Source organism: Pollicipes pollicipes, unplaced genomic scaffold, assembly GCF_011947565.3.
Source record: "Pollicipes pollicipes isolate AB1234 unplaced genomic scaffold, Ppol_2.1 Scaffold_4740;HRSCAF=5597_pilon_pilon_pilon, whole genome shotgun sequence".
NCBI classification, from domain to species: Eukaryota; Metazoa; Arthropoda; class Thecostraca; order Pollicipedomorpha; family Pollicipedidae; genus Pollicipes; species Pollicipes pollicipes.
In genome coordinates this window covers 39,576,534-39,593,591 of record NW_023596545.1, presented here as the reverse complement: position 1 = coordinate 39,593,591, position 17,058 = coordinate 39,576,534, and the positions used below count along the sequence as shown (strand labels likewise).

General features: G+C 53.9%; 1 protein-coding gene across 1 annotated transcript in view; it reads right to left on the bottom strand.

Annotated features, from left to right (window-relative positions):
• The window catches only part of LOC119098363 (synaptic vesicular amine transporter-like), a 31,216-nt gene extending 14,158 nt beyond the window's left edge, over positions 1 to 17,058 (bottom strand). The window contains 6 exon segments of the mRNA XM_037221283.1: positions 3,617 to 3,663; positions 3,665 to 3,771; positions 3,773 to 3,793; positions 4,409 to 4,642; positions 5,455 to 5,594; positions 16,971 to 17,058. Of these exon segments, the coding sequence (XP_037077178.1) occupies positions 3,617 to 3,663; positions 3,665 to 3,771; positions 3,773 to 3,793; positions 4,409 to 4,642; positions 5,455 to 5,572 (527 nt within the window). The 5' untranslated portion in view covers positions 5,573 to 5,594; positions 16,971 to 17,058.

Sequence of the window (17,058 nt, the reverse complement as noted above, 5' to 3'; positions counted from 1 at the left end):
GATGTAAAAGTCCTCGTGCCTTGATGGCCCTTTCGTTCATGACTTTATTTTTGAGTTTCAAAAGTCCTTTGCAACGTCATGTTTACATCACGCAGCATTTATGTAACCACATTCTCCTTTGAGGCCGGGTACCCTTCCTATGTCGTTTTTGGTTTAAATTATTGAGCGACTTACGTACATCACTAGCAGCGACATACGATTCATCATAGGCAGTTCTGGCGTTGCGCAGCGGCAGACAACGTACAACCTCGGAACACTCAGATCCATATTTGCAGCGTCTCAGTCGTCAAAATAAGAAGAAAAACAGAGTTCCAACTCGACGTAACTAAATATCTTTTCACCCGGGAGACTTCCTGGTCGGAGGCTTAGCCCCCCCCCCCCCCCTCTTAGATAAGTTATGGGTGAGTCGGTGCTCTGAAGAGTCGATCTCACCCCTGACTCAATGAGAACCGGATATCGCTGGAGACACGAAGTGTACCGCAGCTGCAATCACATTGCCTTACATACCGATGCAAACAGCGGGTTTCTGGCTTACTGCTCGTGCATTTGGGAATTAGGTGAGTGGGAGCGCGTGGTAAATGTATGGGAGCGGTCACCTTATCTTAAGGTGGCCCCCGGCGGCCACAAAATGGCAAACGTAGTTGACGCGCCCGAAAACCGCAATCATCATCATCCTAACCGGGCCCCATGAGGCAGTGCGTGGGATTCAGTCTGCATACACTGAACGGGATTCGGCTGGGAATGTGAACGGTAATGGGAACTCGAAAGACCCTACTGCATCACACAAACCTTTCACTTGAGTGATCGTGAAGCCTTAGCAAGAAACAATGGATTACGTCGCGCCAAATATTCATAACGTTCCCTAAAATAATTATTTCCTGCTAATATTGATAAATCACACCGCACCCGATGGCCCACCACCCCCGGGCCGTACACGACCGGCTGAGCACCCATCAGGATGCCGGCCGGCCGCGCGGCAGTGCGCCGCCGCTTGCCTCATTTGGTCCTGCAGTCTGTCACGGCGCCGCTGAAAGGCGGCAGCGATTACGCATTCGAGCCGCGCGCCTTCCGCGCCGGTTACGAGCCCATTCCATTAAACGGCGCGGCGGCGGCGGCGGCGGGCTCCTCCGCCGAGATGGCGACCCCGGCGCCAAGAATGCCGTTGCCCGGCCCGCTCATATCGGCACCACTCGCGGCCGAAATAAACAGAACGGCGCGCAATAAAGACGGAGACGCTGCCCCGCCCCATCCCCGCCGGGCGGACCGGATTGGCGGAGACGCTGGCCCGGCCCCATCCCCGCCGGGCGGACAGGATTGGCGGAGAGGGCAACCCAGGCCTTTACCCTGCCGCGTCCTTTCTAAGACAGCGCGGGGCTCTGTGCGCCGCGCGAGATCTGGCTCCTACTAAGTTTATGAAGATTCTGGTTGAATGATCCATTTGTTTTGCGTTTCGTTTTATGCGTGCCGGAATCGACATCGGCGTCTATTAACACGTGATATCTGGGATGAAAGGGAAAGACCAAATAAACGAAGCTTTTGCATGACCACCTGCGCTTACGTTATCAGATGAATTTGTCAGCAGCAGTGTGGTAGCCGAAGTGGAGCTCTGGGGGTTATGCTCCCGCCTGAAAATGTTCTCTCAGGCTGGATTTGGTGTCCCTCCCCGGGCCGAGCTCGGTGTCCCTCCCCGGTGCGAGCTGGGTGTCCCTCCCCGGACCGAGCTCGGCGTCCCTCCCCGGCCCGAGCTCAGTGTCCTTCCCCGGTACGAACTCGGTGTCCCTTCCCGGTACGAACTCGGTGTCCCTCTTCGGTCCGAGCTCGGTGTCTCTCCCCGGTCCGAGCTCAGTGTCCCTGCCCCGTACGAACTCGGTGTTCCTCCCAGAGCCGGACTCGGTGTCCCTCCCCGGGCCGAGCTCGGTGTCCCTCCCAGGGTCGAGCTCGGTGTCCCTCCCAGGGCCGGGCTCGGTGTCCCTCCCAGGGCCGGGCGCGGTGTCCCTCCCCGGGCCGGGCTCGGTGTCCCTCCCCGGGCTCGGTGTCCCTCCCCGGGCCGGGCTCGGTGTCCCTCCCCGGCTGGGCGCGGTGTCCCTCCCCGGGCCGGGCTCGGTGTGTCCCTCCCCGGGCTGGGCGCGGTGTCCCTCCCCGGGCCGGGCTCAGTGTTCCTCCCCGGGCTCGGTGTCCCTCCCCGGGCCGGGCTCGGTGTCCCTCCCCGGGCCGGGCTCGGTGTCCCTCCCCGGGCCGGGCTCGGTGTCCCTCCCAGGGCCGAGCTCGGTGTCCCTCCCAGGGCCGGGCTCGGTGCCCCTCCCCGGGCTGGGCGCGGTGTGCCTCCCCGGGCCGGGCTCAGTGTCCCTCCCCGGCCCCTACGAGCAGTGCATCTCCGGCATCCGTGCGCTGTCTCTAATAATACGGCGGAGAATCGATAATAGCGTGAGCGGCAGCGAGCCCGTATCGGCCGGCCGGGCCGCGGCACAAACGGCGCCAACGGCACAAACGACGCAGACGGCACCGCCGTCCGGCCCCCGGCACCGACCGCGGCACCGGAGACGCCGCGTGACCGACGACAGCCGGCCACCCGTCAGCCGAACAGACAGCCATGCTGCGATTGGCACATGGTGGTGTTGCAAGTGACAGGCCGCGCGTCGCATGCTGCGTAGCATTTTTGACAGACGAGAGGCAGTGACGTGGTGTACATTGAACATGCCATGGTATGTGGCGGATTGTGCACTACATGACGTGGCATGGTATGATGTCAACGCTCCTTTCACTCGTTCAGCAAAGTGAGTCGCTGAAATGCTCGTCGTTTCCAACAGCATTATGAGGAGCTGCTTTGTGGCCCTACAATGTCAACGATCAACATTAGTAAAACACGAATCACTACCTGACTGTAGTCTTTCGTTGGACGAGGGGGGGCATCTTGCGCCGTCTACTATCGTGAGAAGGGAACATGCTGGAGGTAAGGGGGAAACACATCACATCTCGTGCAGAACTGTGTCCAGTGTTAGTGACCTGTGTGAGCAGTCGTGCATGCCATGTCAGAGGTTTGTCATGCATTGCAAGTGGCACCGAATCATGCACCAACGGTAAGTCTATGCTGATGTGACCTCAGACTGTACAATCGGGTCACACCGGTACCAAACATGGAATGCAAGAATATACGAAATATTTGTGTGGGTTGTAAACTGGCCCACCTAACCTATGTTGAACTTGAGCGACCTAATCCAATCGTATTTTTAGAATAGCGTAATCGTGTTCTGTGCCCGGATAAAACGGGCCGGTGTAAAAACGCATGTGCTGGAGAACCGTCAGTTGACAGCTGGTGGGCCGTCAAACGCGGCTGACATGACGTCAGCAAGTGGGACTTCTCATGAACTGTGACGACAGCACTGCACACTTTACAGAATGATTAAAAACACTTCAAACTCAATTTCAAAACAATTTTGCAGCCTGCGCTAAGCGGTTCGAAGTTTCTTCCGGAAAGCCCCGGGCAGCCCCTGAGGCCTCCCGCCCTTGCGAAGGTCAAACAGAGCCGGCAGGCCAACGTCCGTTCATCGTCGCAGATTGGACCTGCCGGCGTGTCCGTGCCTTGGTATCCTATCTAAGCCGCAGCTTCATGACTCACCTGTTGGTGAGTGGTCCAACGAAGGGGTTGGTGACGAGCTGGACGGCCCGCCTTGGAGGCGAACATGACGCCCACCTCCACGTTCTCCTCCACCAGCTCCTTGTGCTTGATCTGCTCCTCGCTCAGCGTCGTAGTCTCGGCCGTTGTTGAAGGCAGCGGTTGAGACGGACCAGTTACCTTGCGGTTAGAGAGAATGCGTAGGCAATCCTTCTTTGCAATTTAAGCTAATGTGAGTGGAGGCAAGCCAATAAAGCTAGCACATGCAGTACCTCGCTTTAATTCTAGATAAATATCCCAAGGCCAGAAGAGAGGTGAGGTTTTGCGAAATATATTCGGGGGCTGAACAGGGAAACGTGACTAATGTCCATCCACACCAATTATGAGAAAAGTAGGGTTTCCGCAGATTTCATACACTGTCTTGTTACAGTTGAGGGGGGGGGGGGGGGAGAGATTGGAGCCCTTCAACTGGATAGGAAGCTACACGACTGGTCGAAATGTCATTTATCTGAGGGCTGATCACTCCGCAAATGGCGATGGGCATAGCCCTAACATTCTTCCACCACGCGACAAAGGATAGCAAAGCCACCTCGTTTATAAGCATAATAAAACAACTGCGAGTTACGAGATCTACACTAGCACGAGTAACAAAGCGTACGTGAGCCAGGACCTAGCAGAACAACAACAAAAAGAAACAGCAGGGCGCAAGAAAGAAACCAATCTGTAGATGCTTGAAGGCTCACATCAGTCCCAGCCAATCCCAGCCAGTCCAGCTCCACTCCGACTCAGACTGACCGGCCGTTCCTCCGGGATCCTCCCCGGCCGGCGGCAGCCCCAGCTGACTGCGGGTGCAGTTGCAGCCGGTCACCAGCGTCGCTGACGTCACTGGTGCGCTGGATGAAGTCTCTGGCGCGGCCGTGGTGGCCGCCGGTGGCGGTGGCGGCGTCGAACTGGGTGTGTTCGCCGCGGCGGCGGCCGGGCTGTCGTTCCGGTGGTGGAGAACGTACAGAAACTCCGGCATAATGGGCACTGGAACAAAGCCGAGCGACTAACACGAGCCCACACGCCCACCGTGGCATGCTGCAACAGCTGGCTGACCCGTACAGATAAGCGTAACGTGGTCATGCACGCGTCTATGGCTGAATACTGAGAGCTTGACACGCGACAATGTTGTATGAAGCTTTGAGAAAGCAGAGTTTTCACAAACTCAGTATTGGTGATCGCTGTATTTGGTTTAAATGAGTAGCACTCCCTGGATCTGCGATGCTTTAGTTTGATGAATATGACCATGGGCTATTCATCACAACGGTATATGTACTTCCGGGTCATGTGCGGTCACCACGAATGGGAGAGGAAAGTGCGTAACCACAAGTGCCCGTTCATGAAAGCCGCGCAATCTTTCGTACGGTACTTGCTCCTTGCAGAATTACTCCGAATCAATGGCCTGACAATTTCTTGCATCCGTTTCAACATGCGACAACTGGAGCGAATTAGTTATGTTATTTTGAGCCTGGGTGCAACCACGAGGAGGCTGTTGGACATGGCATCCAGTTTTTCAAAGCTGGGAACCATGCTCGTCAAAGCAAGCTTGCATTCACTCAACAGTATTATATCGGCCCAGTCTTGTTAATTTCAGTGGCACTCATTGGCAAAACCCTTCTCAATAGACACCCCAACATTTAACCTGCAAGCGGCCCTATGTGTGGCTAGTACAACGCTTTTGGCTTAAATTTCCAAACCAACAGCATGAGGTGAGGCATTTTCTCAGCCCCTTTGGCCGATTCATGTGCAGCTGCCACGCGAAGGCAGGTGCATGTGTTATCGCCAGCTACTGCCCTCACCGACAGTGGTGAGCAGCATGTTGTCGAGCAGGAGTGCGATGGCGACAATGATGAGCACCAGGCGGCGCGACTCCCTGCACCGCTGCAGGAAGCCGCTCTGCTGCTCCAGCACACCCATCCTGTCGGCCCGCGGTCACCTGCTGACCCAGAGTACAGACCAGGGGTCAGCGACAGGACACACACCCAACTCTGCTGTATCGAGGACACCTGCTGACCCAGAGTACAGACCAGGGGTCAGCGACAGACACACACCCAACTCTGCTGTATCGAGGACACCTGCTGACCCAGAGTACAGACCAGGGGTCAGCGACGGACACACACCCAACTCTGCTGTATCGAGGACACCTGCTGACCCAGAGTACAGACCAGGGGTCAGTGACGGACACACATCCAGCCCTGCTGTATCGAGGACACCTGCTGACCCAGAGTACAGGCCAGGGGTCATCGACGGACACACACCCAACTCTGCTGTATCGAGGACACCTGCTGACCCAGAGTACAGGCCAGGGGTCAGTGACGGACACACATCCAGCCCTGCTGTATCGAGGACACCTGCTGACCCAGAGTACAGAGCAGGGGTCAGCGACGGACACACACCCAACTCTGCTGTATCGAGGACACCTGCTGACCCAGAGTACAGGCCAGGGGTCAGTGACGGACACACACCCAACCCTGCTGTATCGAGGACACCTGCTGACCCAGAGTACAGGCCAGGGGTCAGCGACGGACACACACCCAACTCTGCTGTATCGAGGACACCTGCTGACCCAGAGTACAGGCCAGGGGTCAGCGACGGACACACACCCCAACTCTGCTGTATCGAGGTCACCTGCTGACCCAGAGTACAGAGCAGGGGTCAGCGACGGACACACACCCAGCCCTGCTGTATCGAGGACACCTGCTGACCCAGAGTACAGGCCAGGGGTCATCGACGGACAGCACACCTATCCTGCCGGCCCGTGGTCACCTTCCGATCCAGAGAATAGGCCAGGGGTCAGCAACGGACACACATTCAGCCCTGCTGTATCAAGGACACCTGCTGACCCAGAGTACAGGCCAGGGGCCAGCGACGGACACACACCCAACCCTGCTGTATCGAGGGCACCTGCTGACCCGGGTGTCCAGACCTCTGACCAGGGATCCAGAGGTGTCCAGACAGACCAGGGGTCAGCGACGGACAGCACACCCATCCTGCCGGCTCGCGGTCCCCTGCTGACCCAGAGCACAGACTAGGTGTCAACGACGAACAGCACACCCATCCAACCGTAGCGGGAACATCTGCTGACCCAGGATATAGAACGAGTGACCGGGGGGGGGGGGGGATGAATGTCATATCCATTTTCTTACCTGCGATCACTCCCTGACACAGAGAGTACAGCCTGCGCGGTCAGCCGTCAAGGGCTAACAGCACACCATCGCGAGAGGAGAGCAAACAGCGTGTGCCCAACGGGTATTGGGGAGACAAATGTGCGTTCTTCACAGCAGAAGGGGCAGCAGTGTTAACTGAACGCGCGGCATGCGTCTTTCGGAGTGTTTCTCAGGTTCCGGGCACTACAGAAAGACGCACATGGATGGGGCCGCCACTAAATTAATCCCGAAGGCGCACTGGCGTAATCGTAAATCAGATGGATGACACCGGAGAGGAGGTAATAAGATTACGCTCGACAGTGTATTGAGTGCAATCATAAGAGACATTGCGGCTATTGGGTTCCCTTCGGCTGCCACGTGTACTGCATTACGGTCTGTTCTCGCCTCGCGATGCGCCAATGGCCTGGTTCTGGGTCTGACGAGCCGTAGCCGCATTAGTCGGCAATGAACGGCACGACATCTTGCATGATTGCTGCAATCGCGCCTAGTGCCCGCCAGGAGCCGCCTGATGAAGCGTCGCCAGGGCGTTTCTCCCGGGAGCTGAGCAGACCGCTGGCACCAGGCGGGCGACCCGCCGAGACGCGCAGCGCTGCCTTCGACGGCCCATTTGTCGCGAGACGACGGCGTCCGGTGAAGCGCGCAGACCGTTGGAGATTGGGGCATCGATCGCCCGGCAGCTGCACGGCCCGGCCGGGATCTGGACCCGCCGTAAACGACGTGGATAACGATCGGCAGGCCGGCGGGCGACCCGGTGATCCGGTCAGCCGCCCGTCAACAGACCCGGCCGGCACCGGCGCCGCAGCGGCCGCCGGCACGGGCCGCGGCTCGCCGGTGATCCGGTCAGCCGCCCGTCAACAAGCCCGGCCTGCACCGGCGCCACAGCGACCGCCGGCACGGGCCGCGGCTCGCCGGTGATCCGGTCAGCCGCCTGTCAACAGACCCGGCCGGCACGGGCGCCGCAGCGGCCGCCGGCACGGGCCGCGGCTCGCCTTTCGTGGCCGCTGTTTGCTCGCGCGCCTCTTCAATCAGCGGGTGGCGGCGCGGCGAGGTTCCGCCGACTCCGTCTCCTCACGCGCGATTGTTTGGCCTCGCCGCCGCAGTTGCGATTGAGTTACTGCTCCGCTGGCGGGAGCGCCCGGGCGCTGAGCACTCGCGTCGAGGTGGTGCTGAGCCGGGGGCGCTCCAGAAATGAAAAGCAACTTGCCGTTGTGGAATGGTAGCCATAGACTTGCTTAGAGAACGTCCTGTCGTGCATTTATGGTTTGAGTGTAGCGACCCATGCCCAATCGTGAACTCCTCATATCAGAATATGACCCCGAACTGCAGTCGCGAAACACTACTCTGGAACCACATAAGAATGACGCGATAAAAAGTGGTGCAGTACGGTCGCTGGAAGTCGAGCGTATTGCCCGCCAAAAAAAAAACACCATTTAGGCGGCACTTGATTATGATGCCAGTAAGGCATTGCATAAGATATTGCAAGGTGGCTCCTGTGAGAGGGCATAATGTAGAAAATGACCTTCTACACGAGGTGATTGGAAACAGCAAAATAGAGAGCAACTGGGTTTTAGAGTACCACCTGATTAGGGTGTCAACGGAGTGGTAAGACGTCAAGAGGTTTAAGTTCTTCGTGCACGTCATAATCAGGCTAGCACGAAATATCACACATAAACATGAAATCTTGGCATCATCCTTACCGCAAAATTTTGATAAAAAGTTTGAAACGTCCACCCCACTGAAGCAGTGCAAATGTACGCGAGTGAAATGATAATCTTAAGACATAAGCTTGATGTATGCGCATGTTCTCAGGTTGTGCATGAGTTTTTCTCTTACTCTAGCCCTAGGAGTGGGGGTAGGGACCCAGGAGCCCTCACTAAGGTCTCTCTCTCTCTCTCTCTCTCTCTCTCTCCTCGCTCTCTCTCTCTCTCTCTCTTCTCTCTCTCTCTCTCTCATCTCTTCTCTCTCTCTCTCTTTCCCTCTCTCTGCTCTATCTCTCTCTCTCTCCCTCTCTCTTCTTTTCTCGGCTGCTGCTCAGTCGACAGCATTCCCGAGACGAAGCTGAAAAAGCGGCGTACTCGATCGAGACGAGGCTGGAGAAGCTGGCGGTACTCATCCGTTCAGGCGGAGAAGAGACGTTACTCTATTGCGTATCAAGGATGGAAAGTTGGCGGTACTCTATCCGACGGGGAACGAGAAGTGCGGTTACTCTATCCGTAATCAAGGCTGGAGAGTTGGCGGTGCTCTTCCGAGGGCGAGGCTGAAGAACTGGCGGTACTCTCTACGTATCAAAGGCTGGAGAAGCTGACGTTGCTCTATCCGTACCAGGCTGGATAAGCGGCGGTACTCTATCCGTTATCGGGGCAAGAGAAGTGGCGGTAATCTATCCGTATCAGGTGGAGAGATGGCGGTAAACTCTATCGTATCGGATGGAGAAGTTGGCGGTACTCTATCCGAGACGGGGATGGAAAGGCTGGGGCCGTACTCTACGAGATGAGGCTGTAGAAGTTGGCGGTACTCTATCCAAGGCGAGCGGAGAAGCTGGCGGTACTCTATCCGAGACGAGGCTGGAGAAGCTGGCGGTACTCTATGCGAGACGGGGCTGGGGAAGCTGGCGGCACTCTATCCGTATCAAGGCTGGAGATGCTGGCGGTACTCTATCCGCATCGAGGCTAAAGAAGCTGGCGGTGCTCTATCCGTATCAAGCTGAAGAAGCTGGCGGTACCCTATCCGAGACGAGGCTGGAGAAACTGGCCGTACTCTATCCGCATCGAGGCTGAATAATCTGGCGGTACTCTATCCGAGACGAGGCTGGAGAAGCTGACGGTACTCTATCCGGGAAGACGCGGCAGCGACGCCATTTGTAATTCTGATACACAGCGGCTGAGTGTCCTGGAAATAAATGCACGCCACGCCCTTAGATACCAGCCCAATTACAAAGTCTGAGTGGACACAATCCTAGATTTATAGAGGGCCTCTGCCAGATAAGAAGAGCGAGGACCTGCGCACGGGGGCTCCCTGCGGTACAGGGCCCGCCCCGTCAGTAAGTGCGAATGAGCACAGCATTCCCACTGGGAATATTCCCAGCGTTTGGGGTGAACAGTGGCGGCAGGATCTGAAACGTGATACGTCTGCTCATGTGCAGGGCTGTAGGAGCTGGAGTCAGAAGCCTGCGCAAGTTCTCCCAGATTTCTCCCAGAGTTTGCCGGGTGACCACTGATTGGTCTCGTACCCACTGACATTGCGCAGAATACAAACAACGTTTGGTTGTTTGTACGGACGAACGACTGCAGATGAAATCTGCCTATCGCTGTAGGGATCTCTGTGGATGCAAAACGCGGTGTATGGAACAAGCTAGGTGTCCCGACAATCCGCCCCAGCCGGTACTAGCCAAACAGTCATGTGGATGGCCTATTACTTCATCCGCACACGCGAAGATGAACTGTTTGTGTGCAAGGTTACCGAGGATACTAATATTTCGTGACTGCTAGAAAGCGTCATCGGCTGAGCCCGTGACCTAAATGCGCATTAACACGCACTCGTGGGGGCGCCAATTTGATCCCCCCCGAATCCTTCTCCGGAATGATTTCCGAATGAAGCGGCTTACCCGTGCCAAATTTTGCACAGCTGTAGACAATTGAATAGCGGATCGTTTGGCATCAGCAAATTTAGGTGCACCTTGTAAGATCACTGACCTGCGGCAGGTCAAAGTCAGGCCATGCACCCACGGAGACAGTTTCGTGGGAATCGTTCAATCTAATGCAACAAGGGAGCGCTAGGCGGGGCATGTATTTCTATAGGGGTTTCCTAAGCAGCACAGTAATTGAATTAACAAGTTCCATCTGACCTAAAGGCAGGTATAGCAGTCACACCAAGGTTAAAATCCACCGTCTTATTACCCCAGAGCTCGCTGTATGGTGTAGTTTTCTCGTGCTCATTTTTAATTTATTGATACCAGGAACCGCATTTACCTTCGTACATATAAATCAGTATCTTCCATGGTCTTCTTGAAGGTCAGAATAGGTCACTGACCTGAAAAAACCCGAGTTGAAATTTTGCTTTAGGAACATGCCGCTTATCGTAATCTAGGACGCTTGTTCAAATGCAAAAATCAAGGCACTCTTGTCTGACTGTGGCCACCATAACCATCGAAAGGTCACACAAGGTCACTGATCCTTAAATGAGCACCAGTCTTGGTTCACGATGGTTGCATGAAAAGGTCTGGGAACACTTTGAACACCAATCTGGAATATGACCTTCTTTTACCTTATTGTACCCGAAAAGCATGACCCAGCATCCTCAAATTTTGACGCAAGCGCGTTCACATATAGGTCAGCACGCCCTGTGAATTTGGTGCTTCTATCCCCCTCAATTTGTGAGATCTCAGAGGGTCAAGTTAACCCCCACCCGAGCGAAGGGCATTCAGCCGGCCACCGAGGTGTGTGTTAACACGCACACGAGTTGGTAGTCGATTTGCCTCCCCCCAAGTTTTTACAACATAATTTTTGAGCTGTGCGGCGTGGCCGCGCCCAACTTCGCATAGCTGTAAACAGCTGAATAGCGGATCGTTTGGTATAAGAAACTAGATGCATCTTCTAAAACCGCTGACCTTGGGCAGGGTAGGTTCAGGTCGTGGCTGCCAGCAAAGGAAATTTCTAGGAATTCACTAAATATGATTCGACTAGGATTGCTAGACGAAGCTGCACATATCTGAAACAGTTTCGTTGGCCAAACACAATTGAATTGAGGATTCCAACCAATTTTTTACCTAGGGTTTATAAGCGACGATCCGGGGTTAAAACTAATCACTTTTTTGCTGGACAGTTTGCTTTAAGGAGTAGTTTCTAATGCTCCTTTAAAATTTCTCGATAACCGGGACCGCAACAAACATCTTCCATGGACTTTTTCAAGGCCATAGGAGGCTAACGACGGAAAACGGCCCAGACAAAGAGTTTGATTTTAAGACCGTACCACCTATCGTAATCCTTAATGCTGACTCAGATTAAAAGACCAAATAGTCTCGTGGATTCTTTGTTACCATGACGCACTAAGTTTCAAAAAGGTCACTGAGCTTAAATGAACGCCAGTGACCTTTTACTTGGCACAGGTATCTAGGCTCAAGGCGGATACATGAGGAGGTTTGGGGGCACTTGGAACACCAATTTTGGGGTTTTGCTTTGCTTGACCTTGTTTAAAAACCAAAGGTCTTGAATCATGACCTGTGGATCTCAAATACTGACACAAACGAATTAAGATAACGACTATCCCACACTGTAAGATCGCTTTCTCTAGCTCTCTTAGTCTTTGAGATCGCGGGGGGCAAATTGACCCGCACCCAAGCGAAGGATATCCAACAAGCCCTGCGGGCGTGAGTAACGGCCTTTTTGAAGAAGATTGATCAAGCAATTTCCGCTTAAAAAATCAGTGAGCAGCTCAGTTTTTGGCCTGCTCGTGCAGGCGCCGGCCCAGTTACACAGTCGTTCTGTCGCTGGCAGGGTGAGATCAGGGGCAGAGCGTGCTCGGCGGTGCGGCGATCTGACTGCCGGCGCTCGGACAGGCGCGCCCGGAGAGGCTGCTGCGGGCCCGGCGGCGTCTCAGAGACGACAAAAACAGAGCCACCCACCTCGCCCCAACGGGCGCCGGCCCCGATCAATACACCTCCACCGCGAGGTATGACAGCCCGTTCAGACGGCGCATCAAAAGGAGAGCACTCAGAGACGGCGGTCCATTGTGGCACGCGCCGCGCGCAACACGCACAGGGGCCGTCGGCGACGGGCCGCCGACGGCCGGCCGACACTGGGCGGCGATGCGACGCTGGCCTTCTGCAACCGGCGGCAGTGAAGCGTGGAGGGGGGGGGGGGGGTTCACCGTCTGCTGGTCCACGCTGCTGACGGGCGCGGGCAAGGCCATTGTGTCACTCAGGTACCAGAACTGGTGTAAAGTTATAGCTGGAAGACAGAGCTGCTTCTCGCGTCGCCCTTTGGGAAAAGTACCGTATCATTTCAGCATTGGAACGTGTGCGTTTGATGTTCTGATTCCGGCTGCCTAACGGTGCAGAGCTGTACAAAAGGCTGAGCTGATGTGATTAAGACGAGTTATTTTTTCAACGATGCTCACCGAATTGATAGAAAGATCGGCTATGGTGATATTGCAATACTATTGGACTTGCAACCGACCTAGCATGAACCGAACGTAACTTGTCGGCGTCATCATCTGATCCAATTTATGGCATTAACTGCCACGGCACGGATCGATCAATCTCATTTACACGCGATCCTGCGTGCAGTCACGAAGGGTAAAGATCAGCTTGTGCTATATGGATATTCTCACGCCTCAGCTGATCAGCAGCCGAAAGACGCATCATTTTCCTCGAATAACATGCCTGCCAGCACGTGCTTTAAGCATTACATGCAAACGATAGCTAACCTCAGGCTGATTATCGGAACATTCAATATCCAGTAAGTGTGACGTAAATGACCGATTGGTTTGAAGCGTTGTCCTCGAAGTCGACAGACCAGTGCGCAAATCTCACTGTCGGGAATATTTCCTGGCTCCTGCTTTCACTAGGTTGTGGTGACGGAAAACCGCAACGAATGTAGCGATGATTATGCTGTCAGAAAGCAAGCATCATTTATTATCGTGTGGCTCGCATCATATCATATAATTTATTGGCATGGATATCACTGTGCTCAGATAGTGTTACGGTCACCATATGAACACGCAAAATGTTTTGCAATTATTGATTTTGTCCGGTACAAGATCCAGTTGCCAGTAATTTGGCCATGAAAAACTGTCATTTATACGTTGCAAGCAACAAGCAACGTTCTTAACAGCGTTCTTAACAGCGTTTCGTTGTGTGTTGGGGCACGTTGTGTGGCGAGCCCGCTCCTAAACAGGTGCTCAGGGTAAAACTTTCAGGAACATACTACACACTGTAGCTATGACGATTTGTTTCCAACTTGTACAATGTCTGAGGCGATAAACGCCCTCTGCTTATGTCCAACGTCATGTAGCGCAACCGTCCTAAAAGATCACACGTTATTTTCTACAACATGCCTGAACGCCAGGCCTTGAGCTAGAGAACGGGATGTTGTAGGTCCTTATTGTCCTCGCCTATTGCAGATATTCCGCTGCTATTGAAAAATTCACCCAAAATCAGATTGTCCAGCAATTTTTAGTTGTTTTTAGCAAAAAGTTACTACCTACAAACCATAGCCCCAGTCACTCCCGCGTCACCGCACTTCCTCACTCGAATCGAATAAAAAGAGAGAAGGCGATCGTGGGAAGTAATGTACATCTGCCTTACAACTTCAAATTTGACTTTCGAAATTTTTGAAACTGCACAAACCAGCACATTTTCTGTACCTCCTCTGTTAACTACGTGACAGGGATGCGCGGGACCTGGAGGGGACGTGGCCAGGTGGAGCACGGGGCCGATCCGAGCAAGATCCGAGCGCCGATCCGGGCAACATATCCGTCCGATGGCAAATCCTTCCCCAGGAACACCGTCAGAAGCAAGGCTCGCTCGGCCGGCGCGTGCCTCGCCGATCGGCTCACCGTCCTGCGAGCGCCGCCGCCGCTGGCGCTGAGGTCGGCTGGCCATCGCCGTGACCGGACGCTCGGGCTTTGCCAGGCCATGACCAAAACGGTGACGGATAATGAAGAGGCTTTGTTTCCTCTATTACTCAAGATCTTGTTCTCTACCTAGCATATCTAACTTTGCCAGTTTCCACTGCTGTTGCTGTTTAAGAAAAGCAGGACGTCGTGGGGTATTCAGCTCATTCTCAGCAGTGTGTGTGCTAGCACATTTAAAGCCAGTGCTCGAGTAGGCTTGAAGCCGTTCGCGACCGAGCAGGCTTCGCGCATCCCTGATTTGTCATAATTTCAGAGCGTAGACACTGGGGTTCTAAAGTCAGCGACGTGACAGAGCAGGGCGGTGAGATGTCCAGGCTAGATGGAAAAAGGCCTGGACCTGAGCTACCCCAGGTTTCATTGTAATGCACCCAATGATCTGGGAGCCACCACCGTGGCTTGCACAACCGTTGCTATGACAGCGATTGTCAACACTCAAACGTAAATAAGTATACACAAAGGTAATACATCCGTGTTAAAGTTCAGAAGCATCGTGAGGCCCTATCTCAACAAATTTGTGGTAAATCCAATCGATAAGGCAGTAATGATAGCCTTATTCGGGCACACTTACGAGGGCTTAGCAGATTAATTCAACTGGGCACACTTACGACGGCCATGCAGATTGATACGTCTGTATGTGCACTATATACAGATGCCGCTTGATTGGATGTTCTTTTTCACCGTGTAGTTAGTTTCAGCCATACACCCAGTTTTCCGTGGCCGTTCCATTCGTTAGTGGGAGCTTACCTGCTATCACTTCGCGCAGCGTTCCACCCGCAACGGTCCTGTGTAAACAGGCATGAAATCATATACCGTAAATGTACCGTAATTCGAACCACCGGTATTGCCGGTGCTGCAGTTGTAATTAATTGGGTACCATATTACTCTCATGATAGCAATCCCTTAATAATTTCAGATGTGGCTTCATGTAGCTTACATCAGACAGGTCGGTGACATCGTGTCTTAGCACGCGCACGGGCGGCCGGCTAGATACCCTTCGCTCGGGTGGGGGTCAATTTGAACCCCCTGAGATCTCGGGAACTAAGAAGGCTAGAGACACCAAATTTGCAGGGTGTCTTAACCTGTACTTGAACTCACCTAGGTCAAAGTTTGAGCTCCCTAGATTATGACCTTTGGGTCAAATAAGGTCAAACAAGATCAAATTATAGGTTGGTCACCAAAGTGCTCCCAGAACCTAGGAAACTCTTTCTAAGCAAAAGGTCAAAAGCTCATTTGAGGCCAGTGACCTTGTTCAACCTTTTCAAGGTCATGGTGACCAAAATCATGCAAACTGCTCTGAGTTTTGCATTTGAATAAGCGACAAAGATAACGCTAGGCAGTTTGTTCATAAAACAAATTATCGACCCGGGTCATCTCAGGTCAATGACCTTTTCTACCCTTAAGAAGTCAATGGAAGATGTATACTGTGGTTCCTGCTGTCAATAAATTTGAAATGAGCACCACAAACTATCCCATACAGAAAGCCCTAGAGTAAGAAATCAAGTTGGATGTGACCTTGGTCTGACCTTCATACCTGACCTCAGGTCAACGAAATTTGCTCATTCAATATTTTTAACACCTAGGAAAGCATCTCAAAGATGTATGGCTTCGTCAAACACTCCGTTGTTGTATCAGATTGGACGATTCCCTAGAAATTGCCTTCACTGAAACTATGGCCTGACTTTGGCATGCCATAGGTCAGCGACCTTACAAGATGCATCTAAATTTTATTTCAAACGATCCGCTATTCAAATGTCTACAGTTATGCACAACTTGGCGCGGCTACGCCGCGCTGTTCGGAAACCATTTTTTAAAGGACCTTGGGGGGGGGGGGGCAATTTGACCCCCACCCGAGCGCGTGTGAAAACTCCATGGAAATATCACTGCACTGATGTTATGATGACAGACATTGTCATTCTATCACCCTATCGCCGTTGTTCAGCGCCTCTTCCAATTCCCGTTCAGGTGACTGTCCATGCTAGTTTGTCCCCAGGGCACATCCGCGCCATGAAAACACTCCGGGGACACCACGCAGGCTGGCAAAATACCAAAAATGTCGAATATTGGATACGAAATATCGAAATACGCAAAACAAAATGCCGAATGAAAACACGAAGAAACGTCTACCGGTTGCGACATTTGTAAGACCAAAACATTGTTTTACAAAACCAAATACGCGTGTCTTTTAGCTCACATTCCATGCAACCGCGGCCTTGTCAGGGGACCTGGTAAAGCCGTTGCATGCTGAGTTTTAGAAACACGTGGGGTACTTTTCATAACTTGCGCATCATATAATATAAGTTGCGGGTTTCGAGGTTATCAGACCAGCGAGACACGCAGAGAGAACACGCGAACCTGTCCAGCGAAGACAGCTCACAAATCCGGGCAAGCGTCCGCACAAACACAGCCATAGCCATCGGGCCCGCGCTGCCGCAACCCTGAAGGGGGCGCGCCGTGACCGGCCGCCGTCCTGGCGCCGCGGGCACACCACGCGACCGAGGGCAGCCCACGCCACTCACCGCGCGGGGTGCCGCTCAGAGGGGCCGGGCGGCCACCGCGGCCGGGGCCCCGGCTGGAGCTGCTGCCAGAGCGCGGCACCGACCTCTG